The sequence below is a fragment of the Penicillium waksmanii genome (genome assembly GCF_028829765.1).
Source record: "Penicillium waksmanii strain IBT 27052 chromosome Unknown utg000007l:1.0-4314555.0:1.0-4317578.0, whole genome shotgun sequence".
Taxonomy (NCBI): domain Eukaryota; kingdom Fungi; phylum Ascomycota; class Eurotiomycetes; order Eurotiales; family Aspergillaceae; genus Penicillium; species Penicillium waksmanii.
This window is the reverse complement of record NW_026643253.1, coordinates 545,299-568,650: the sequence shown is the minus strand read 5'-3', so window position 1 is coordinate 568,650 and position 23,352 is coordinate 545,299. Positions and strand designations below refer to the sequence as shown.

General features: G+C 49.1%; 7 protein-coding genes across 7 annotated transcripts; 4 read left to right on the top strand and 3 right to left on the bottom strand.

The window, feature by feature from the left end:
* Positions 1-865: 865 nt before the first annotated feature.
* On the top strand, positions 866-2,877 carry N7481_007054 (uncharacterized protein; the record flags this gene model as incomplete). The annotated part of the gene is made up of 4 exons (XM_057266273.1): positions 866-895; positions 947-1,348; positions 1,404-2,259; positions 2,315-2,877. The coding sequence occupies 4 exons, from the start codon at positions 866-868 to the stop codon at positions 2,875-2,877; spliced, it is 1,851 nt and encodes a 616-aa protein (XP_057120474.1).
* A 757-nt stretch (positions 2,878-3,634) lies between these two features.
* On the top strand, positions 3,635-4,878 carry N7481_007053 (putative C2H2 finger domain protein (Kin17); the record flags this gene model as incomplete). Its single annotated transcript, XM_057266272.1, has 3 exons — positions 3,635-3,708; positions 3,820-3,998; positions 4,040-4,878. 3 exons carry the CDS (start codon positions 3,635-3,637, stop codon positions 4,876-4,878), a joined length of 1,092 nt encoding a protein of 363 aa, XP_057120473.1.
* Positions 4,879-5,251: 373 nt separating this feature from the next.
* On the bottom strand, positions 5,252-7,340 carry N7481_007052 (glycoside hydrolase family 32 protein; the record flags this gene model as incomplete). The annotated part of the gene is made up of 4 exons (XM_057266271.1): positions 5,252-6,115; positions 6,169-6,992; positions 7,043-7,124; positions 7,176-7,340. The coding sequence occupies 4 exons, from the start codon at positions 7,338-7,340 to the stop codon at positions 5,252-5,254; spliced, it is 1,935 nt and encodes a 644-aa protein (XP_057120472.1).
* A 2,014-nt stretch (positions 7,341-9,354) lies between these two features.
* Positions 9,355-11,391, top strand: N7481_007051 (uncharacterized protein; the record flags this gene model as incomplete). The annotated part of the gene is made up of 1 exon (XM_057266270.1): positions 9,355-11,391. One exon carries the CDS (start codon positions 9,355-9,357, stop codon positions 11,389-11,391), a length of 2,037 nt encoding a protein of 678 aa, XP_057120471.1.
* Positions 11,392-12,265: 874 nt separating this feature from the next.
* On the bottom strand, positions 12,266-16,860 carry N7481_007050 (CDR ABC transporter; the record flags this gene model as incomplete). The annotated part of the gene is made up of 4 exons (XM_057266269.1): positions 12,266-13,616; positions 13,661-15,976; positions 16,038-16,128; positions 16,185-16,860. The coding sequence occupies 4 exons, from the start codon at positions 16,858-16,860 to the stop codon at positions 12,266-12,268; spliced, it is 4,434 nt and encodes a 1,477-aa protein (XP_057120470.1).
* A 1,093-nt stretch (positions 16,861-17,953) lies between these two features.
* Positions 17,954-20,289, top strand: N7481_007049 (uncharacterized protein; the record flags this gene model as incomplete). The annotated part of the gene is made up of 6 exons (XM_057266268.1): positions 17,954-18,101; positions 18,134-18,275; positions 18,327-19,122; positions 19,175-19,353; positions 19,411-19,971; positions 20,037-20,289. 6 exons carry the CDS (start codon positions 17,954-17,956, stop codon positions 20,287-20,289), a joined length of 2,079 nt encoding a protein of 692 aa, XP_057120469.1.
* A 387-nt stretch (positions 20,290-20,676) lies between these two features.
* On the bottom strand, positions 20,677-21,797 carry N7481_007048 (zinc-binding alcohol dehydrogenase family protein; the record flags this gene model as incomplete). Its single annotated transcript, XM_057266267.1, has 2 exons — positions 20,677-21,611; positions 21,686-21,797. The coding sequence occupies 2 exons, from the start codon at positions 21,795-21,797 to the stop codon at positions 20,677-20,679; spliced, it is 1,047 nt and encodes a 348-aa protein (XP_057120468.1).
* Positions 21,798-23,352: the final 1,555 nt, after the last annotated feature.

Genomic DNA, 23,352 nt, shown 5'->3' with positions numbered 1-23,352 from the left:
ACAACTGCTGAATACATCGATCCCCATAGCCGCAACAGGTTGAATGGGCACTCATGCGACTGGGATAGTATAGATGAGTGGATAGGTTGCACGACTGCCTGGGTGGGATATAGATCAGATTTACCTCGATCCTTGACAGCCTAAGGTTTAAATCCTTAATTATTTAAAAAACTACAAATGTACCTACTTTGTGCCTAGGAGGAAATAATTCAAGTTGAATCCAAATATTATGATGTTATAGTAGTAGTATTCAAGTTCCATCCCGAGAGAATAAAGTGCTATTGCAAATACTACTAGTAGTACTATATCTCGGGAGTCGAGACAAAGAGTTAAAAGGTTCCGCCGAAACTAGAGCGGGGGCGCGGGCGGGGGTAGGAAAGCGACATTATTATCAAGCTTTAGCTGTGAATGTCTAAGTAACTTAAAAATTAGATAGATAGATATATTGTATACTACTAGCAGTGAATGTGAAAATATGTAGTACGCTGGAGTCTGTACTATTGGGGGGGGCTAAAGAGCGCGTACAAACGGATAGCAACACGTGACGTGTTTGACGTGATGTTTCTGCCTGACATAAGCACTCATGCACGCCCCACCCGGACAAACTGACCTCGGAACGGATCTCGGATAAACCAGCCACCGACGCCACTTCGGCTAAAAGTAACACCGCTCCGACACCAGGCCACTTACGAGACAGCAAGTCTCTCGTAATCAGCGCGGGAGAGCTCGCGCCCAGGAATCTCGCGAACAGCTTCAATCTGCTCAGAAATCTCGCGGACTCCTCCCCGGTGAACGCAAATTCGCCCGTCGCAATCCACCTCTCCCCCTTGATTATTTCATCTACCCTGGTCGGGAAGCCCATCCAATGGCTCCGTTCAGAGATGAACACCTCGTGGTGCGTCAAATCTCGACTATCTGCTATGGAAATTTAACTGACACTTGCTAGCTCATCGCGCCCGGTTCTGAATTGACCCTCGCGCAACTCGGTCTCCCGGAGGCATACTGCCCAGCCAAGCTTCGCCTGCAGACGCGCATGTTCCCAGCTGAAAAGCCGGGCGAGTACGAACCTCATCGCATCCGCAAGGTCACCACACCTTCTACCTCTACCACCGCTCCTACCAGCATTCCCGGCGCGTCTGGACAGCCTCCCAAGGAGGATGTCGAAATGAAGGACGATGGAGCTTCTGCTCCTCGCGAGGAAACTGTCGAGGGTGCCGAAAAGGCCGAGACTGAGCCCGCGCAAGAGGTCATCTACGAGGAAGATGTGATGTCCGACGAGGGCGCCGTCTATCCCATCCGGGATGGCCGCATTGTGAACCGAAACGCCTTCTTCGCCCTCATCCAGCATGTCTACAACCTGCTCAGCCCCCCCGCTCCACACACCCGTTCTCATCGTCGCCCAGCCCAGCTGGACCCAGACTGACCGAGAGGAAATCACCCGTTTTGTCTTCGAACATTTCAGCACCCCGGGGTTCGCGTATGTGGATGCTGCCCTCTCTGTCGCATGGGGCTACGGCGTTCTAACTGCCCTTGTCATCGACGTTGGCAAGACCAAGACTGATGTGAGCGCGGTCATCAACTCTGTCCCTCAGAGGTACGGTCGAGGCATCGCTCTCTCTGGATGTGGCGGTGATGCCATGACTGATCGCCTCCTTGAACTTCTCGGATCGAAGGGCTTCACTCGCGAGATGTGTGAGCAACTCAAGAGAAGCGATATCGCTGAGATTCTTCCCCCTGGAACTCCTCTTCCCGGCGCTGCAGCCACCGCTCACCAAAGCACCCCCGCTATCCCTCCTGGAGAGTCAGCTGGCGGTAACTTTCCCCGAACCGAGGGTGCTTCCGAAAACAACGGAACGGATGAGGGTGTTCTGGATGTTGCGGCCATCGTCAGTGGCGACACCTCCGAGTATCTCGCAAACATGGAGAAGGATAAGTCAACCGGTAAGAAGATTGATCCCAAGCAGCCCAACGCTCAGAAGGAGCGGGCTTCTTTCCAGTTCGAAGAGTTCGTTGAGATGGAGAACGATACTCAAGCTGGTGGCTCCAAGCGCTACAAGCGCAACACCCGAGAGATCACCGTTGGTGTCGAGCGTTTCCTGGCAGCAACTCCGCGCCAACGTGCCGGGCCTCTCCTTAGCAATGGCATTCTGGAAGATATTGCATCCCAGGTTCAATACGCGATCAACTGCTGCCCCAACGATAAGCGAAACGAACTGTGGAGCAACATTATCATCGTGGGAGCCGGCAGCAGAGTCCGAGGTAAGCTTCCCCCGATCACATGTTTTTATATTGAACCTAGCTAACCATCCCACAGGTTTCAACCAGGCTCTTCTCGGGGCGATTTCGCAGAAGTTCTTGAACTCTCCCTCCGCCTCCATCTTCACCTCGGAAATTCCATCCACCTTCTCCACGCCTCTCCCCACCGGCGGAACCAATACGCCCGCCCAAATTGGCCCGGGCCAACCCCAACCAGGCTTGCAACACCATCCTGCTGCTCACGGAGTGAATCCCCTTCTGGTCGCTGCCACGCATAACAATCCCGGGATGCCTACTGCTCCCGGCACCCCTGGCATGGACCAAGGCCAGCAGCACCGAGCCGGTCACTTCCAAGGACCCACCGTCATCAAGGCTACCAAATTCCCCGAATACAACTCAGAGTTCAAGGGCCGTCCGAACAGCAATGCTCCCGGCGCCACCTCGGGTCCTGGAAGCACCTCCCGGGGCGGACACGGCCCTGAGGAAGCAGTTTTCCTGGGCGCCCAGGTCTGTGCCAAGGTCTTCTTCGTGATCGATCAAGGCCAACTTAAGACCTTCATGTCTCGGACCGAATACAACGAATTTGGCCCCGAGGGCATGGGCGAATTCTGCATCGCATGAGCAGCGGCCATGGCGTGCACCTCGAGTGCGAGCGAGAAGGGCAAGGCGTTTGTTTTCCGGCGCGCATGAATGTACGACTCAGCGATCTTTTTTTTTTTTTTCGAATCTTTCCCATCTTCTTTTCGATGATCTCTTTTTTCTCTCCGCCGATTTCGATTTCGATTTCGAGTACACTCATCATCTCTCATCATCTCTTGTCGAAAAAAAGATCTCCTTTGGCGCATGGAGTTGACATACCTACCCTTTGGTTTGTCCGGCTTTTTTCTGATTTCCTTTGTGTTGTATTTTTCTCCACTTTATTCGGGCTCCCTTCATTCGAGATTTCTTTTCTGTTTTAGATCGGAGATTTCCTGGGAAATGCGACCAGACCTTTGTTTTTTTCATGTATGATGGGCCACCGGACTTCAAGTGGGAATCTCCCCGGACAGAGAATAGCCCGCCGATTCTCTTGCCTCTCATAGCCGCAACATGGAAATCGGCCTGGCTCGATGGTAGATACGCTTACCTCTTAGCAATGACATTATCTACCTCACTGCTTTCCTCTAGACTGAGTATTACAGTAGTCATTCAATCATAGGGCTCATGTTTATTGCCATTGCCATTGCCATTGTAGGGCTTTCCACCACTCAATATCAATCACGTGCAGACTCTTATCGCCACCGCCTGAGATAAGCATCGGCCATCGCGGACTTTCACCTTCAACCATTCTCCAACTTTCAACTTCCTTCACTCTACCCTACTCAAATCACAAACCAAAATGCCCAAAGCAGAAGCCGGCTCAACAAAAGCCATCGCAAACGCCAGCAGAAGGAAAGGCCTTGGCCGACTGCGGTAAGTCTCTCGCTCGCCAGCGCAGCGCAACACAGCACCTCCGCTCGCTCCCCGCTACCTGTTCTACTGTTTCTCCGAAGGCAACACAAGCTAATTCAATCCCCGTAACAGATGGTACTGCCAAGCCTGCGAAAAACAATGCCCGGACGAAAACGGCTTCAAATGCCACGTTCAAAGCGAATCCCACGTCCGCCAAATGATGCTGATTGGCGAAGACTCGAAGACGCATATCGAGAGCTTTAGTCGGGATTTCTCGAAGAATTTTATCGATACGCTTCGTACGGCGCATGGTACGAAGAGTATACATGCTAATCACTTTTATCAAGGTTAGTGAACCCCGCAGCCTGTGGCCGAGGTCAGGCAAGGCCAGGCAAGGATAATGCTAATGCTTGCTTTGCAGAAATCATCCGCGACAAATCACACATTCACTTAAACGCAACGAAATGGAAATCCCTCACGCAATACGTCGCATACCTAGGCAAAGAGGGAATCTGCAAAGTCGACGACACGGAGAAGGGGCTGCATATTGCCTGGATTGATAATTCGCCCGAGACGTTGCGGAAGCGCGAGGCGCTGCTTAAGAAGGAACGGCAGGATAAGGGTGATGAGGAGCGGGAGCAGAAGGCTATTCGGCAGCAGGTTGAGCGGGCGCAGAAGCAGGCCAGGGAGAGGTTGGAGGCGGAGGAGAAGGAGGCGAGGTCTGAGGAGAAGATGTTGCAGCATGATGGGGAGAAGGTTAAGCTTGATTTTGGATTTGGGGCCAAGCAGCAGCAACCTGCGGCTAAGGCTGAGGGTGTTGTTGTTGGTGATACTTCTGCGTACTCGGCGAATGCTCCAGTTGAAGATACTGCCACGGCCACGGCCACGGCTACAGCTACAGATACAGCTACGCCTGCTGTGCCGGCGGATTCCCCCGCTGATCCACCCGCCGCGCCGAAGATCTCAATGTCCTTTGGGGCGCAGAAGCCGAAGAATGTGTTTGCGTCTGGTCCGAAGAAAAATCCGTTGGCCGGGAAGAAGGGGTCTGTTCTGGCGGCACCGAAGAAAATGTCTGAGCAGGAGAGGATTATGAAGGCTGAGATGGAGGCTAATGAGCGGAAGCGCTCGAGGCCTGCGCCGGGCTTTAAGCCGGGTTTGAATAATAAGAGGCCGAAGATTTCTTTGTCTTAGATGAGGGGTCTCGACGTGATTTACTAGTCCTTTGACTCAGGACGAACCAAGGGTTGCGGAGACTTGATATGATTTTCTTTTTTTTTGGCATTGGATATGCATATACCCGGAATTGATAAATGGTTCTCTTTTTTGATTTTGTATAGTAACTCGCATGTATGTGCTGCTAAGCTGGAGTTATTGGTCTCCCTGGTGCACACAGGGAGGAACTTGTAGTATAAGATGATTTACATGAACCAAAGACAAGCCATCCACTTATTGACATGAAAAGATGAAGTATATATTACTGGTAATTGATAAATAGTCTTACTGACTCCCAAAGAGTCAATCAAGTCACAATCACCAATCGTAACCCTGGACTTGCCTGGACTCATTAATTCCCAGCCCACCAAGTATAATTGCCCGTCTCAGCAGGCGTATCAAAAACAAGCAGCGAGCTACTATTCCTCGGCCGATCAGGCCAAACATTAAGCAACCCATCCCAAATCTCAAGCCTAGAGTACTCGACATCAGCACCCTCTCCGGCAAAGAAGGAAATGCCCGTACTATCCTCGCGACTAGGATAAATCCGGCTCGTCAATGCGAAGCGATCGTTGGCATAAACCTCGATTAGAGAGCCATCCACAAAGATCGTTAGATCAATAGTCTCGGCCACAGGAGAAGTGTTCTTCTGTGCAATCTGATACGGCTTGAAATATCCCGCATGAGTGTAATTTGTGAATTCCTTGATAAGAGATGAATGAGCGCGGTCGACACCGATTGTGTTATTCGATGGATCGAAGTAGATGTTCGTGTACTCTTCACGATCAGGCGATGCCCCGATTGTGATACCCGCCACGCCGGTGGTGCTCTTGATGCTCAGACTGAGTTGGTAGGAGTTGGAGAGGTGGTTCGGTAGTTTGATCTGGTTTGTCCTGCAGCTTCGTGCGTTGCAGGGGTATTTTGTGTGGTTTGAGCCGTGCTGCAGACCCTTTACGACATCGGGCGCTGGTCGGACGCCCAGTGTGCTGGCTGTCCATGTTCCATTGGCGTTTTTGAAGAAGCGTGCGTTGCCGAGGGTAGTGACTTTGGACGGGGAGTCGCGGAGCACGTTCAGAGTGTCTTGAATGAAGACTTCTCGGGGTAGAGCGAAGGCGCCTTGGTAACCTTGTTGAACGGCGCCGAAGTCGTTGAGATCTTCCTGCGCCCAGCCCCATTGGATGCGGCGGTTGTTCTTTGTGTCGTTGAAAGATGAGATCTGAACGAGTTAGGATATTGAAATTTGTGAGAGTTTTCATGCTGGAAGCTTACTGCGTATAACAAGCCCCAATCACTGGCACCACCGGATACTGGTTCAAAAGCAATGCTCCCATTCGAACGGACGGAGATTGTACCCTCATTCCATAAAGACCACTTGTTCTGGTGGAAACTCACGTTGCCTCCCTCTGCACCCATGCTGACGAAGTAGCGATCACCAATAGAGAAGAAGTTGGACAGCTCGAAGTTGAATCCGTAGGATCCGGTTTCCTCGATACTACCTAGAGAAGTATTCTTCTCCGGTTCCCAAAGCGCACCCATAAAGGTCCAGTCCGTGAGATCAGAGGCTTTAGCTTTGTATAGAGGAATACGCGGACCGACTTCGCGGATGCCAGAGCCAAGTACGGCATAGAAGTGAGGCTCGGTCGCGTTGAGGAGTTTGTCCAGCTCTGGCCACGAGACGAAATATGGATCACGCCAGCCAGTGACGTTCCAATTTTCTGGTGGCTCACTGATCACTGGGTTGCTCTTGTAATCTTCCCATGTTTTCCCGCCATCAGTGGAGTACGCGAGCGCCTGGCTTTCTGTTCCGCGAGCGTAGGGCGTGTTCCATGCTGTTGGCAAGCTCGAGGCGCCGGTGTAGAAGAGTAGGATTGTGCCGTCGACCTCACCGGATAGATTGACGGGCTGGGCACCGCCGGAGAAGATGGCGAGGTGGTTGTATAGGGCGGGATTGTGCTTGCCACTGCCTGTGGAATTGGTTGTTCCGATAGACTGCGCTTCGGAATCTTTCCAAGCTGGAATGTCGTTGTCGTGGTGGTCAACGTCGGTCCAAGTTATCAGGTCCGGACTGGTGGCATGGCCCCAGGAGACATTACCTAAGGAAGTTAGATTATAGATTGAATGAGTTGGAATGGGTATGTCATACCCCAGCTGATATGATTTGGATGGAATTGATACTGAAGATGGTAGAGTCCACGTACAGGATCAAATATCGGACCACACGGATCCTATTAAATTAGTATCGTTCGACCAATATCCCCTTGAAAAGGACTTCCTACATTCATCCATCCTGCCGGCGCAAGAAAATGGGAGGTTGGCCTCCAACGCTCGAAGAGAGTATTATTGCCCATCTTCTGGATTGACTCAGCTGTGAGGGTATGTTGTCCCCGCACCGGGGCGACAGAAAGTGCCGCGCCCAAAATGACGCTCGACTTCATCTTCATCTTGATTGATCTTGTGTCGTGGGGTATTCTAGAAGACAATACATTCAAACACGCGGAGTCGTTCTCTTATAATGGGCTTCGTTATGCACAAGCGGCCTTTAGTCGCGCTATCTTCGGGCATTTTTTTTCTTAGCATTCGGGGTGTAGTGAACGGGGTGGAGTGAACGGGGAGCTTCCTCGGACAGATATAAAGACTAAAGTCTTAGTGCTTTCCTCCGGATGTGGAGGTATTGCCACTAAGAAGTTTATGGTAAAGGTGCCTGCCAAGATGTACTTTGTCGTCGAATCAAATGCTCGGGAATTGTCCGAGGATATTCCTGAGAATCTCCATCAATTCGCCGAGATCGATGGTAATCGGCGTATATTACTTGGAATGAATGCAAGCAAATGAAGACAAGGAATTAAATTGTCGCAGATAATATGAATAAGAAGTTTCACCAACATAAAGTTGTCTCATAGTGCTAAAAGTCCCCTTAAGTAAATAGACTAGTATGACGTCACCATGGAGAAGTATATTGATTCGATGCGACAATTCACACCAGCAAGGTTAATTCAATTAACAGAATTGTCGCCTTGAAAGTTTGAAAAAGTGACTCCGATCCTCAAGTGTTAATATAAAGGAGGATACCCGCCAAGAGTTCAAAAGGATGGAGTTATTATACCTCTCTGAATTGTGAATTTACGTGAAAAACTTAGCCTCAGAGACCAGAAATCCTCACCAACGAAAGGGAAGAGGACCGAGTGGCATATCTTGCATTTATTAAGACCACCCAAAGCTCGACAAGAGCTGACAAAGACGCTCATTTCCGCATCTGATATCTCAACGCTTGGTCCTTTGTCTGCTGAGCAGGTTTTTGATTTACAATGGATGGTGCATCAGACCATCAAAAAATGATCTTCTAAAAGGACTGAAAGTTGTGACACAACAGTCAGCTTACTCTAGGGAGCTATGTTTTGGACCCATCGAAAACGAGCTCGCTAATGGCGAGTGCCAGAAGGCAAGCTGTGACGATCGTCCGTCTCATATGCGCAGGGTGCTAGCCGACCAGTCACTTGAACGGCTTCCATAGTTCATAGAGAGTAGGAAGGGCTTGAGCACAAAATCATGTTTGCTTGTCAGATGTATGGATTGTTTGCGGACACGTTTGCTTAAGCCTCTTCAATAGTTCAATGCAAGATCTGAGGCGAGTGGCTCATGTTGAGTCGATATGCATCTGTACATCATCCTCAGGTAACACCAGCAATCATACAGAAATAGCAAGAAAGTGAACCCAATGGAGTAAAACCGGTTACGAAAAACATTATAATTGGATTATATCATTCTGGCTATAGTTTTTGTTTTGCGTCGTTGAATGTTTAGCTTCTATGCCAACCAGAGTCAAGGTTTAGTTGTTATTAGCGTTGTGGCCAAGATCGTTTAAATGAACTTAGCTTCAGTAAACTCAAATCGGAGACTAGCCAAAAGAATGGAATTGACGTAACACAAGATCGGTCAGGCCATGTAAAATATCTACACGTGCCAGCCCTGGAGTTTCGGGGTTGCACAAATCTGCGCCACGTTACACTATATGTACCCCGCAGGAACTACGTTTCGGATCTATCTAACGAATCTGTGTCCAGGTACAGGAATTCTTATTCGCGATAGGAAGATTTACCGAGCTCACGAACCGAATCCTAGTATTCATGTTGGTACAGCATAAGATGCAGCAGCAATGCACTCAATTGCAATGCTGTGGAATGCAAAATGTGTAACCATTTCAATGCTAAATCCTGATCAAAGCCCCAGGAAGAATATGCCGCCCAATCAGCATGTTCTTCCAGACTATAACCCGGCTTCTGGTGATTAACAATGGTCCACTGACAAGTATAGAGGTTCGAGACAACCTGCAACGACTAAAAAAATATAAATATGCTGTTCGCGAGCAGAAAAAGAAGGATATCAACAATGCGATTCATCGATCGCCCTTTCTTGATACGTAAAAACTGAATCTTCACATTGTGTGCTTGACCGAACATGCCTTACATCGCTCGGGTGGATGAGCTTCCCGAAATCGCCCTGAGGGGCGGGCTTGTTGATCCCCGTGCTGACCACCAGCATTCTTTCAACAAGCGGATCTCCTGTCGCGATGTGACTGACTTCATTTCCAACACCGCCGAGGTCTCGCCTCTGGAGCTGCGTGACAAGAAGGCTGCTGCTCGACACTCCGTCGATAACAAGTCCCGGCTCTACAAGATCCTTGCTCGCACCAATGAACTCAACCGGCCCTTTTCAGTCCGGGGTGCTGAACAACCCATCTCCGACCTACTTCCTGGTCTAGTCGTCAGCGGTGGCCTGAGTCGCTCGCCCGCTTTCGATTGTATTCCCGTCGTCTCTCACTGGGGTGATCGCACCGACGAGGTCTCTGCTGAAGATCCCAATGCCACTGTCCGCCTTACTTCTACCTGGAATACGGTTCACGTCCGTGGTGAAGGGGCTGTGAGAAACTCCCCACACGGCGCAGCGTGCTGGTCACTAAAGACCCATGGGATCAGTCCTATTGAACCCGGCACGCCCAAATTCTCACAGGAGTACGATTCTGAGAATGATACTCTGACGACAACTGTCAACGTGGCCCGTCGTGCCGACACTGACCTGACTAAAGGAGTGCTTGGTGCCGCGTCGAGCATATCTTGGTTGCGTAACGCACGCGTTGCAGATGCCGTCGACTGTGCAGTTGGCCTACTGGCCGACTCCTCTGTACTTTTGCAAGCTCGTGACAAGGTCGTCACCACTGGCCAGACCGAGCGCCTTGACTTTGCCGAAGTGCGCCAGGTTGAGATGCCCACTTGGCCAACTGCTCGCAAGCCCCTGGCTCCGAAACTGAGTGGCGTAGCAGACTCTCCAGATCAGGTTACGGATGACCTCTTTGCCGCAGAGCTGTGCGAAGGTCCTCTTGTGAATTGCAGTATTTACAGTATGTCTTGCGGTTACAATCGAGGCGTTTACGGCGGATCTATCTCCGGCCTGTGGGCTATCATGGACTCTGCATTTGTTCTTGATTACTCCATCGGTGTTCACAACTCTGCGGTCTCGGACAGACTTTCATTTGCTTTCGCTGAAGTGACTGCCTCTGCTGAAGCATCTGCCTCTGCTGGCCCTCATATCGACGACATCCGGATTGTTAAGGGATGCAACTACGGATGTTTGCGCCAGAAAACCATCATCGAGGATGATGACCCCATTGATTCTGCCCCGTGCATGGTTGTCTGGAATGACCTCGATCGCCTTGCTCGTTACAAACTCGCCGATGCTGTGTTCTGCCACGTCTACTATGACTCTGGTGGTGGCGAGCAGATGGCTGCCATCGCTGGTCTTGGCTGTGTTGCGCACGACTGGATTGATCTTGGACCTGATATGATGTGTGGAGAGGTTAGCAACATCATTCCCTCTTTGACTCGTGGCTCTTTGGAGGAAGGACCGCTGTCTGAGGTTTACGCACGCTTGATTGGTGCTATGATCTGGTACCGAAACAATGATCCTTACAACCCAGCAGCTCTCTGTCTTTTGTTCACTCACTGGTGGCAACTCTCCAACTGCCGCCATCGCCCCATCACTCTCCTTGGTCGGACTGACTTTGATGTCAACGCGGCTATTGCCCCTATCATGCCGGAAGGACGACCGGAGCTTGAGCATTTCCGTGCCAACGGTACCAGGGTCGAGCGTGGCAACGGTCCTCTCTCTAGCGCTGAAGCCCGTCTCAAGGACCTTGTTTCTGGCGACATGTTGCCGGAGACTCGCTCCGTTGTTGAGCACTTGGTCGACCCTGTTCTCGCTTACGTGAAGGGTGGTGATACTCTTCCCACTGAGAGCGAGTTCGTCGGAACTGTTCTCGCAGCTGACCTGGCCTATCCCCATGGACAGAAAATTATGGAGTTGTGGGACCTTGCCATTGTCATGTGGGAGTGCGGCGCAATGTGGGGGGCTGGTATCGCAGGTCTCTGCTATGATCACCGTGGAAAGGTCAATGCGGACCGAGCGAGACACGATTTGGCTGATCACACCTGGAGCTAAGTTTATCGCTATCGACAAAAGTGGAGTGCGCTCATGAAGAATGGTCCTAGAAATGGGACGGCACGGGACATGACTTTTCACGATTATGCTGAATCCATAATGAATAATGGATATCGATGACGTTTCGGTTCTTAAATTAATACTTGATTATCGCCAATACGTGCGAGAGGAATTAGTCTATATCTCTGTTATAGGCCTAGACCATCATCACTCTTTACTCAAATGAAAGCAAATATACCAAGCGATGTATGGCCTGCGTCTTTGGTAACCGGGCTACTCTACAGCGCCCCATAGTGGCAACTGCCCAAGGAGTAGCCTAAATGCAGGAAAAGGTTTTGTAGCCTACTGTTTCAATGCACATTTCAAATATGCATTCGGTTTTAAAGCCTTCCCGGGTACACTTCCCGGGTACACTTACCGGTAGCTTCTAAGGTTCCCAATGCCAGGTATGCTTTACAGTACTACCTTAGGGAGGGTTAGGCCTTTTCTTTACTTTATGTTAGATTGAAGATTTGTTATATTATCAATATAATTATCTATCATATACACAACTTGAAATTCTACAGACGGGTGCTGGCTTAGACATCGCAGCCTCAGGCTCTCAACAGAAGACACTTCGAATTTCAGAACTTGAAGAGTATAAACGCAAATGTATTCTTTCTAATTACAAACAGACTCGAGCTAAATAAGGAGTCAAAATCAAGATAAGTTTAGATATACGAGAGGGAAATGAATGAGGCGGCCAAAAACAATTGGCAAGAATGAGCAGGAGAGAAGGAGAAGAGACAAAGTGAAGGACGAATTATTCAAGAAGGATAGTCGAAAAAGATTGAGAATTCCACTGCTTTTGAGCGGTGTCATGACCATGTTTCGTCTAGGTAGTGCCGGAGGTCTTGTTTCCTTTGGGTACTCGCGCCAACCAATAAATGAACACCGCACCGAAGATATTGAAGGCAATATAGACCCACATGAGTCCGAAGTTACGCCAGGCGGTATCAAACGAAGATCCAATTTGCGCAAGGAAGGCGTCAGTCTTGCTGATCGTGCAGAGTGAACAGTCGGATAGTGCTTCGGGGTTGAGGATGTAGCCCGTTCCGACAGCGGAAATGTATGGATCCAAATAATCTCCACAGGTTTGATTGAATGGCGGAGAAAACTTCAAATATTCCACTGCTTCGCATTTTGCATCGGCTCCTGCCAACGCTGTCGACAACATGCCTGACACAAGGTAGGTGAATGGGGAAACGCGATACATGAAAACCCAGAACCCCGGTAAGGCCTCTTTCGTAGCGAGAACGCCACAGAAAATGAGACACAGCGAAAAGAGCAATGTCGCAATATTTCCACCGGTTTCTGCAAGCTCAATGCCTGCGATAACCATATGTGCAAATGTTGATGTAAAGAGAAGGAAGGTCCAGATAAGGAGAAACATCAAAGCACCACGCTCGTGAAGTGTGCCTTCGGGTGCGTTGTTGTATAAACCAATCGGGTAATACCAGCAAAAGAATATCAAAGCAGCCATCAATGTATTCCAAGGTAGCTCCACAATAATATTAGCCGCCATGAATGCCTTCCAGCTGTATGCCTTGGAAGGCCTCTCGCGGACCTCATATAGCGATCGCTGTGTGACAAAGTTTGGCATAATTTGTTGTACCAGGTTGCCGAAGATTGTCATTAACATGAACACGCTAAACATCTGATTTTGAAGTCCTTGAATCGAGTTTGAAGCGTGGAAAAACGAAAAGCCAATATACAATGAGGTCAAAACACAGAGCGCTGCCTTTGACCAAATATAAGTCGGACTTCTGTAATATTGAGCGAAGACGCGAACCAGACATTCGTATAGTTGAATATAGAAAGGGGCAGCAAACTCAGCGTACGAACCAGGGCCGGGTTCCTCTTGAGGCTTGACAGCAAGTGTTTCTTTTAGCTGGCCCAGGTGTTCCTTGACCTTGCCATACTCAGAGCTCTCTCGCCAGACTTTTGGCCATTCAATCTCACTGTGGGAACCGGGGGCAGCGCCAATTACTTCTAGCATCCATTCTGCAGGATTTTCGCCAGGAGACAAATGGTGCGCGCCGTTCCGTTCGAAATAACTAGATAATGTCTTTGAATTTTCACCAATTTCGCCGAAGTAAATCGTTTTACCACCCTCGCCAAAAACAACAGTCGATCGAAACGTTGAAAGAGCATTGCCGAAGGCTGATGAATCGTGCAGAGAATTGCTTGACCATGTTTAGTCAATGTATCGATAAGGTCCAAGATCGACCATGATGTTTGGCTATCCAATCCACTGGTAGGCTCATCCAAGAAGAGTAATAGTTGAGGCTTAGCTGCAAGCTCAACGCCAATTGTCAAACGTTTGCGTTGTTCCACGTTAAGTCCTTCGCCAGGAACGCCAACCACAGCATCCGCATAAGCGCCCATGCCTAGAAGATTGATTACTTCGTCCACATAAGCGATCTTTTCCGTATGGCTGGCCGATGCTGGCTGGCGTAGGACAGCGCTGAATTCTAAGGCCTCTCGGACAGTCGATGTAGGCAAATGGAGATCTTGCTGTTGAACGTAGCCTGTTTTCCGTTGGAATGATTGATCGCGGGGCTGACCATCCACAAGCATTTGGCCTGTAACAACTCCCATAGTGACTCTGGTGGCAAGGACATCGAGAAGCGTGGTTTTGCCGGCTCCTGACACGCCCATCAGGGCGGTACACGTTCCCGGCTTCACCCATCCGTCAACGTTGTCCAAAATCCGCCGAGACTCGCCTTTAATTTTGATATCATAGCAAACATCCTGCCACTGGAAAATAGCTGTCTGACGCTGGATAGCCGGGGATCCGGGGTTTGTTTCGTCGGTCTTTTCATTCGTATTAGGCAAGGGGGATGACTCGGCATCCGGCTCGCCCCCAATATACTTCGGCTGATGTCCTTGGCGGAAGAGAAGAACTTCACCCTTAGATTTCTGTTCCGAAATATACTCCGTTGCCAGTAGATGAACGGCCGTGAAGAACACCATGAAAGCAATCAATATGCCGAAATTCCGCCACAGGTGGACCTTTGAATATTGAAAGCTCAATTGGAGATAAAGCGAGCCAGAAACAAGGGCAGACCCAGACTCTGCTCCAACAGTAGAACAGATTCTATTCTCCATTGAGAGACCGTCATAGACTCCACCAGAAGGCACGATTGCTGCGCATGGAAATGTCCGATCATGAAACTCATTGACCATGAAACTTTCAAATGCATAAGCGATTGGGTTGATATAATTCATCCATCTGGACCAGCCAAGCATATTGCGCGTTGGGATTGTGAAGCCAGTGTAGATCACCAGCCCCAGTATCAGGATCGCAGCGGGTACCAGTGCTTGTGATAATGATCTCGATGCCGATGCGATAGTGCGGAAGATCATGGACATCGTAAATGTAGTGACTACGCTGAATATCCAAAAAGTGAAAAAAGCTCCTGGCTCTTGACGGAGATTGGTCATGAAGTAGAGAGGAATGTTGAAGGTGAATGAATTGATGAGTTTGTAAGGCACGTCACAAAGCATCGACGCAACCGCTTCAGCAAAAGGGTGATAAAACGCGAATCTTGACTGCTTTTCAACGATTGGTCGTTGAGCATAAAGTGTGAGGATCTCTAAGGCACTGGAGAAGGCGTTGAGCAGGACGGCAAAGAAGAGTAGAGCACCGCGGCTGTAAAAACTCTGGGTGTCGTTGGGTAGCCGGTAGAAGACGCTGCCTATAATCAAACTCATAACGAAGTTACCAAATAATGCAGTAGCCGTTAAGCTGAAGTCTCCCCGCAGACGTTGAAATCCGCGTATCGTACAGATCTTAACTTGATCAATGGCAGAGATGGTGTAGGGAGATCCAGAGCGCTGATGTTTTGCCTGAATAGTTCGGTGGGCGTTGAAAAATTTACCGTAAGAGTCACCACCAATTGGATGCTCACTCTCATATTCTTCGATCTCTTTTAAAAGCTTCGCACGAGCCGGACTCGATTTCCAGGCTCCTGCAAGTTCATCCGGTGTCTGGGGTACGCGACCTTCGAACCCTGGACGAACCTGTCTCTCCGAAGGACTTGTGATTGATGTGAGAAAGTCGGCAGTTGTTTGGCGACCAGGGCAATCGAATCCCATATCCACAAAATATTGCTTTGCTTCAGTTGCAGGCCCAAAGTAAATTTGGCGTCCCTCATAAAGCAAAGTGACTTTGTCGAAAACGTCATATGCGGATTGAGAGGCTTGATAAATTGCGACACACGCAGCCGTACCTGAGTATTTGCTCATCAGGGCCAGATTTTTGCAAAATTCAAGGGCGTTGGCACTGTCAAGGCCGCGCGTGCTATTGTCCCAGCACTGCAATGGACTCTGACTCAATGTGATCTCCGCAATACTGACGCGTTTACGCTCACCACCACTGACGCCGCGAATAAAGTCATTTCCAACACGGGTGTTCACGGTATGAGAAAGGCCGAGCATTGCCATCACAACATCTCGCATATGTTCAGCGTACTGTTGGGTACTGATCCCATCGAAGCGGTTGCGGGGGGCTCGAGCCAGGGCTGCGAACATGAGGGTGTCTCTGCAAAATCGAAACATCACATTAGATCCGAGGTTATGGGTGGGTGCTAGAATTGCCTTACCCCACGCTCAACTGTGGAAAGTGAACTTCAGTCTCTGCTGAGTAGATAGCTTCACCTTTAAAGTTCTTCTGCATTCGTTTTGCCGAGATTCCTAAAAAGTTGAAGAAGTCAGTATATCGAATCGACTTGCTGAGTACAAACATTCACCTTCATAGTTCAACACAGATTCCTCGGACATCGAGATCCCACTCATTTCGCCAGCAATTGTTTTGAGAAGAGTAGAGCATCCAGAGCCGGGCTTTCCCAGCACAACAAGCATCTCTCCACTCTTCACAAGGCCGTCAAACTCGCGAAGGATTTGAATCTTCTGCAGCTTTGAACCAAGGAGGCGTCGAATCATGGTTCCAATCTCCAATAGACTGTTCAAAACATCCTTCTGGTAATCAGTGGGCGATCCGAATCCATGCACGCTCAGATTCCTGAAAGATACGCCCGCGGTCCGATTAGGGTATAAATCAGGATCACGGGAGCGAATAGCTAAAAGATTCTTCATCCAGCTGCGCACATTGAAGTTGGGACTGTTGGGGTTGACTGCTGAGTCGGCATTGTCGCTGGTGAATGGGTTCTCAAGAGTGCCGCTAACGGAGTATCGAGTCGAGTGTCTGGTCAGCTGTCGAACAAGCGAGCCCACCCTCTCTTCAATTTTCTCTTCCTCTTCCCGGAGTGTAGCACCACTGTTGCTTTTTTCAGAATCTTCATACTCGTGGTGGACGTACGGTCCGTCTCCTCCCACTTCCCCAGGAGAAGGTAATTGAGGCATATTGTGGCTAACAACGGATTGAGATCGGGCTAGATTGGGATTAATCGTCCCTAAGAGAGACATATTGCGGTACCAAGCCTCTCCGCGGGCAAAAATTGCATAGGAAGCAAAAATTGAAAAGTTGGGCAGACAAAGAAAGGTATAGAAAAGAACAATCGACTGAGAAAGTATAAATACTAATACGGCCCCGCCAGATCCGACTCGGTTCGGATCAAGGGTTTCAGATCCAGGCATCAACAGATGGCAAATAAATTCAAGAAAAAGAATAAAAAATCTAGTTTAGGTGATGGTTGTGGCTCATTGCGTATATTAGCTAGCAGATCACAACCGGGATCTCTTTTGGCGCACATAGCACCTCCGGCGGTCCGACTAATGAATTTCGGGATGGACGGGTACTTAGGGCTGTCATATCTTTAAGAAAAACCTCCGGGTTACCGCGCCCAGTCTTATAATTAGCGAAATCGAAACTCGTTAGCCGTAGAAGTTGATTGGCAATCGATCGCCAAGAGATCTATGGATGTTATGCACTGCGTTACATTATTTATGTGCATAAAAAGCAATCATAGACTCATCATCGCGATGATCTTGCTCTTGGTATGTCGTTTGCCAAAGAATACTTTATGAACTGAGGTCCCCTTATTTACCAGCCAAGTCTTGCGACGTTCATGTACCCGGCGCTGTTCTCGGGAGATGGGCCACTCTCTACCGATACGCTCTCGGATGTGGGTTTTACCGCATCAATACGACCGCTTTGGCACTTCCGGCATCCGAGACTCTTTAGGATTCGTCTGACCAGGATTTAACTGTTGGTCCGATGACTATCTTAGTTAGATCCTGTAACGCGGATGTTAGGGTTTAACTTATATTCTCTAATTTGCCATTTACCTCTACCATTTAGCTTTTAATGGCAGAAAACTCGATCTGTCATCGTCATGCCACGTTAGGGGCTTTGTTTTGCGGGGAAAGCCCGCAGTCCTTGACTCGACTTTCTCTGACTTTTCCGCTCCTTAATTCTTCTTGACTCTACTGACAACTAATCTTATATATTCTTCGACCCCACGAACCTCTTTCTCTACTCGCTGTTTACTCGGTCTAAATTTGAAATACCTGGCTCTCCCTTGTGGGCTTTAGGCCTGGCCTCGATTCGCTACCGGCCATGCGGAGTAATGATAAAGGATCCCCCACAACTGGTACTCTTGCGCACCAGCTTCGACATCGCAAGAAGACCTCGACTCCCCGCAGCGAAAAGGCCATGTCGACATTATCAGATCGTGTGGGTAAGCGTGGCTGGACAAGAAAAGTGGGTATGTCGACATATCCCCATCGCGTCCACTAGTTAACTTTCTTAAGGCTTGCCTAGAGTGTCATCGCAGAAAGATAAAATGTAACATGACTACAAAGAGTAGATGCACTTCCTGTGAAAGGCTCGATGTCCCCTGTTCGGTCAATGAATACCGTCGTCGTCGCAATAAAGAGAAGTTAGTATTCCATCACGTGTCTTGATAATTACTTACAAACACTGTTATTAGGAGAAGCAAGATTGATGAGCTTGAATCGAATATTGAGCGTATGGAAAATGTTTTCGAAAGGCTGGGCTTAATGCGACCGTTCAATGACCTTCCTGGAACACCTGTGTCATTTTCCCAGTCTTATCCTTCCTGGAACATATCTGACACGATGAGCGAGTCAGGATCGGATCTTTCAGACCATCCTACAGATGTTCCATCTGCGCATCCGCCCGCCAGCTTGGTTGATAGCAAGGCTTCTTCCGGAGTGGAAGGCGACAGCGATGTCTTTTTGCAAAATTTGGCGTGTCCGAGAATCCTGGTGGACCTCACAAAAGACAGGGCGGCCAATAGAAGATCTGAGCATGGAGAAAACCAGCACCAGGCCAAGGACAATTTAAGAAGATTTGACCTCCACAATTGCACCTCGATGTCTTCTCTGCCAGTCCCAGATCAAGATGAACCATTTGACGGCACATCTACCCCAAAGACATTCTATCCACTCCCGGGTATTGCTGAAACCATGGTGCTTTTCCTCGAGTTCCTCGAAAATTTCAATTCCATTTGTCCACTATTCCAGCCGGTCTCACTACTATCGATCTGTGACGAGGACAGCAGCATAACCCCCGACAAAGCAGATCTCTGGGCGTGCATAAATGTTGTTTTGGCATTGGCGCATACTATGCGCTCGAGGGCGTCCGACGTGGCGCAGTCCAACCATCAAATTAGTTGGATGTTCATGAAAAATGCTTTGCAAGTGGCGAACAGTTTGTGTAATAGCCCTCCAACTCTCTGGGCAGCGCAAGCCCTTCTTGGAATTGTAAGCTTGCCAACCTTAAGCTTCATATTGGGCGACCTAATGCGTGTTTTAGACCGTCTTCTTACTTGGCACATTGAATGACAAGCCATGCGATCTTTTCGTCCCATCGGCGCTCCGGATCACTCACGATCTTTTATTAGGGGGCCAAGGCAAACCGCTTGTCTGCAAGGATAATCTTCAACTTGAACAGTGCCGAATGGTCTTCTGGATTGCGTACTGTTTAGATCAAGAGTATGTTTCCAGGTCATATAGAGCTACATGTATATCTTACGTCTAACATTTCTTTAGTATTTCCTTGCGGTTTGGCGGGTCTCTAGGGCGGACCGACGAATACATTGACATTGAGTTCTCGCCCGGCTTATCATCGCACCATTGTATTGTACTATCGGACCAAGAACAAATCGATTTCGATGTTTTCAGATCTTATTGCGAGCTTTCGGTCATAAAGGGCCAAGTTTACAAACTTTTATGCTCAGCGACAACGCCTAAACAATCAACATCAGGTCTTGCCGACTTGGTGGCTAAGTTGGACGAAAAGCTTCGAGGCTGGAAAGCGAGTGTACCCAAGACATTCCGTCCTGACGTTCAGGATACGGCTTCATTTCCCAAATCAAAGGCTTCCGTTCTTCTTCTTAGTCTCCACTTCTCATATTTCAACTGTTTGTTATCAGTTCATCAAGCGCTCAATTCTCACGGCTCGGATATATATATGGAGCTCGCTAAAACATACAGCTCCGGAATGTTATCTGAAGATATCGCTCACTTTTCTGCGATTCTATGTCAAAATGCAGCCAGGGCATCGATAAAGCTGATCAAACAAATGCCCGCACAGAATCCGTCTATGGTAGGGTAGGTCGATTTCAAAACTCGCTTAGCCCACTTTTCTATGCCAACGATCTAACTAACTTTGATAGGATTCTTCTTCACTACCTCGTTGTAGCGACTGAGATGCTTTCGAAACAAATAGTAATTAATCCAGCATCGGGGGCATGGGGCGATATCCACATGATTAATCAAGTTGAAAGCTTTTTATCATCTGTCGTGCTCACAGCACCGAATGAAGGAATGCACCGAGTGGTTGAACATTGTACCGAACAACGTTTGCTGGCCGAGTCCGCAGTCAATGGAGTCGATGCTCAAGTTGCAGTCCAGCTCGGAGTTAGTTAGTAGTACCAAAGGTTGGGTGCATCGACCCGGGGTTTCGAGTTCCTGGAGGCTTCAGGTTGGAAGGTTTAAATCCGTGGTCTTCAGCTACCAGAATTATATATTGCTGCATCGTCTCGGTGCTACCTATTAGGTACTACAACTTCAAGTTTAATTTCATGCCAAGGTTACTACTAGTACGACCGTGGACGTTGGTGGGATTTCTACGTCGACAATAATAAGCCCTGGGACCAGATCCCGAGTCATCGCTTATAGTACTTCAAGTTCAAAATCAAATCATATTCGTCATCAGTTCATGATATAATTTATTCGATAATTCTATTGAATCGAGCATGATCCTCTTGTAGCACCAGACCTCTCACTGGCTAAAAAATGCTAATATGCCACCGATCAAGAAGACTCAACTTGATACACCAGTTTGCTAGCTCGGATCTTGCCTTCTCGTAGCAGTTGTAGGCCGGTCAAGGCTCCCTCCAAGCCACCGGGCTTGATCTGGTATGGATGGGGCTGGATCCTGCGATCCTCAAGGAGCTTCTGCACAACGTTCCACCACTTAATTCCAAATTCCGGGTTACTGCCATCGGGCGTGATTTCCTGCGCACTCATGCGGTAGGGGTCGCCCAACACATCATATGCCATTGAAACATGGGAGTCGACATCATCTCGAGCAGATTTAACATCAAGAAGGGCATTGTAGGATCCTCCCGCAGATGAAATTGCAGCACTGCATATCGCTGCTGATTGAGGCGTGGAGATGGTGTCTAGCACAAATTCAAGAGCATCGTCGGTATCCTCCTTGATCTGTTCGCCGACTTGTGGATCATGGTAATCAAAGACCGCGTGCGCGCCGAGCTCAAACATCAAGCTGCGGTTTGCTTCAGAGCATGCTGTCACTACTCGGAGTCCGGACAACCTGGCTAATTGGATTGCGAGAGTGCCGGTGGCGGTTGCGCCTCCATAAATGAGGATATTCATTTCATCCTCCTCGCTTTCCTCGCCCGGATAGGGCAATTCCATGCTTTGGTAAAGATTTTGACCAACAGTTGTCAAACCAACGCCGAATGTAGCTGCAGCCTCAAAGGTCATGCTATCGGGTATGCGAATTTGCAGGTCTCCCTTGGCAATCACGTACTGAGCAAATGCACCGCCATTGGGACGAACTGCATTGCTGCCATGCACGAACCCTGCCACTCGGTCGCCCTTTTGAAATGGCTTTGTAACTTTAGAGCCAACTGCTTCTACCACGCCAGCGTAGTCACAACCCACAGTAGCTCCGTTGCAGGAAACATAATCGATGTGACGCCAATCCGTGGGGTTCAGAGCCACTGGGCCATATCTTAGTCAATTAGTCCGCACATGACGTAAGGGACAGGAAATGTAGTGTGACAATTTGGCATACCTGCTTTTGTTTTGACGAGAATATAGTCTTCCGGGACGTCAGGAATAGCAACATCCCGGCATAGCACGGCGCGGCCTGGCTCTTGGACAACGATGGCGCTCTGGGTAGCCATTTTCCAAATGGCGACGTGATGTGGGGGAGGAATGACGGTGAAGGAAGGACAGGAAATCGTAATTCGGAAGCTCCGAGGTAAATCTTGTCGATAGCAAATTCCAGCTGGGGAAGGCTACCATTTGGTTCGAGAATGGCTGTGGGGTGAGTTGGATATTTTAGCGTCATGAAATCCTGATAAATGCTGGGTGGAGGCGGATAATTCCATAAAGGAGCTTATACGTCTGATCAAAAGAAACTATCAAATACTATTCACCTAGCGTGAGCTCTGACTCCAGTGAGACAGTGGGAGTGGAGCAGAAGGGTGGACATCGGGGATGTGGGGGGCGAGGGGGAGCCCCTGAGTTTGCATTGTGAAGGAATAAAAAAGCACATTGCGGATAGAAATTTGTAGCGTTCAGAGTGCCAGGATCCAGATGCCCCAAATAAACAGGGAATGTGGCTTCGATGCTCTCATCTACGGAGGGGTCACAAATTGAGTGATGGTAATAACTGATAGTACGTAATAGTGTCAACACAACCGAATTTATTTCCGAAGGGACAACCTGTTTCAGTTAGTAATATGTATTCCACCCAGTCACGATGCTTTCTGGTCCTGCCACCACCTTGTGCAGTCCAGAAATTGTTGAACCGGGGGGCCCGGAGGGGGACAGGCAAGCGAGGCCAGGGTACTTTCTCCACTGCGGGAACGCAAGTTCGGGATCTTCTCACCCACGATCACATCTCGCGGATGTTTGGCGCGCGTGGACTGCCAAGACGGTCGAGTGGACTTTAGGTTAACAATTGCGCATAAGCCCTCTGCGGGCCGGTGGAGCATGCACTGAAGATTGTTTCCTGCATGTGTAATGAGGACTGTGTAATACCAAAACAAAGTCCGGTATTTGGGTTTCATGGTCCCTGGGGTCATCATGAGATTCCTTCCCCTCAAGATGGTAAGTATGATTGCATGGGAGATAAGAGTGTGTGTGGGTCACGATGCAGACAGTTGTTGGGGTGGCACGCGAAAGTGCATCGCATGCATGATCATGATATCAAATTGCCCCTCACTCCTCGCGTCTTGAAGATTTTGGCGGGAATGACGATCCGGTTCGTGGATCTTGGGCTCCGCTCAAAGAAACTTCTTCCATGATTTGCTAGGGGGGAACCTCAGCTACACATGCCAGGAAATCAAGGTTGTGTACTCTGTAGTCCGAAGCTGACTCTACTTCAGATCCATCCAATGTAGGATGCATGCACGTTCTTCTCCAAAAGGTTAGCACTCCTGCCATTTCAGGGGCCAGTAGATGATCGATCGGCAAGAGTATTTATTTTTTTAATATTACACTCCCATAGCTAGGCGGCCCTCTACAGGAGATGTAGCGTGAACCTACCGGATATCTAGCCCATTTCACTAATCCTCGGTGCTCCACAAGGCTTTCCCAAGACGATGGATGGCCAGTGAACGACGCGTGTGATAGCCAGACTTCCCATACCTTGACACCGACCTTCCAAGGTCCACATCTCCATGTTAGTTGTCTGCCAGAACGATTGGGACTTCCCGATCCCGGAAGTCACTG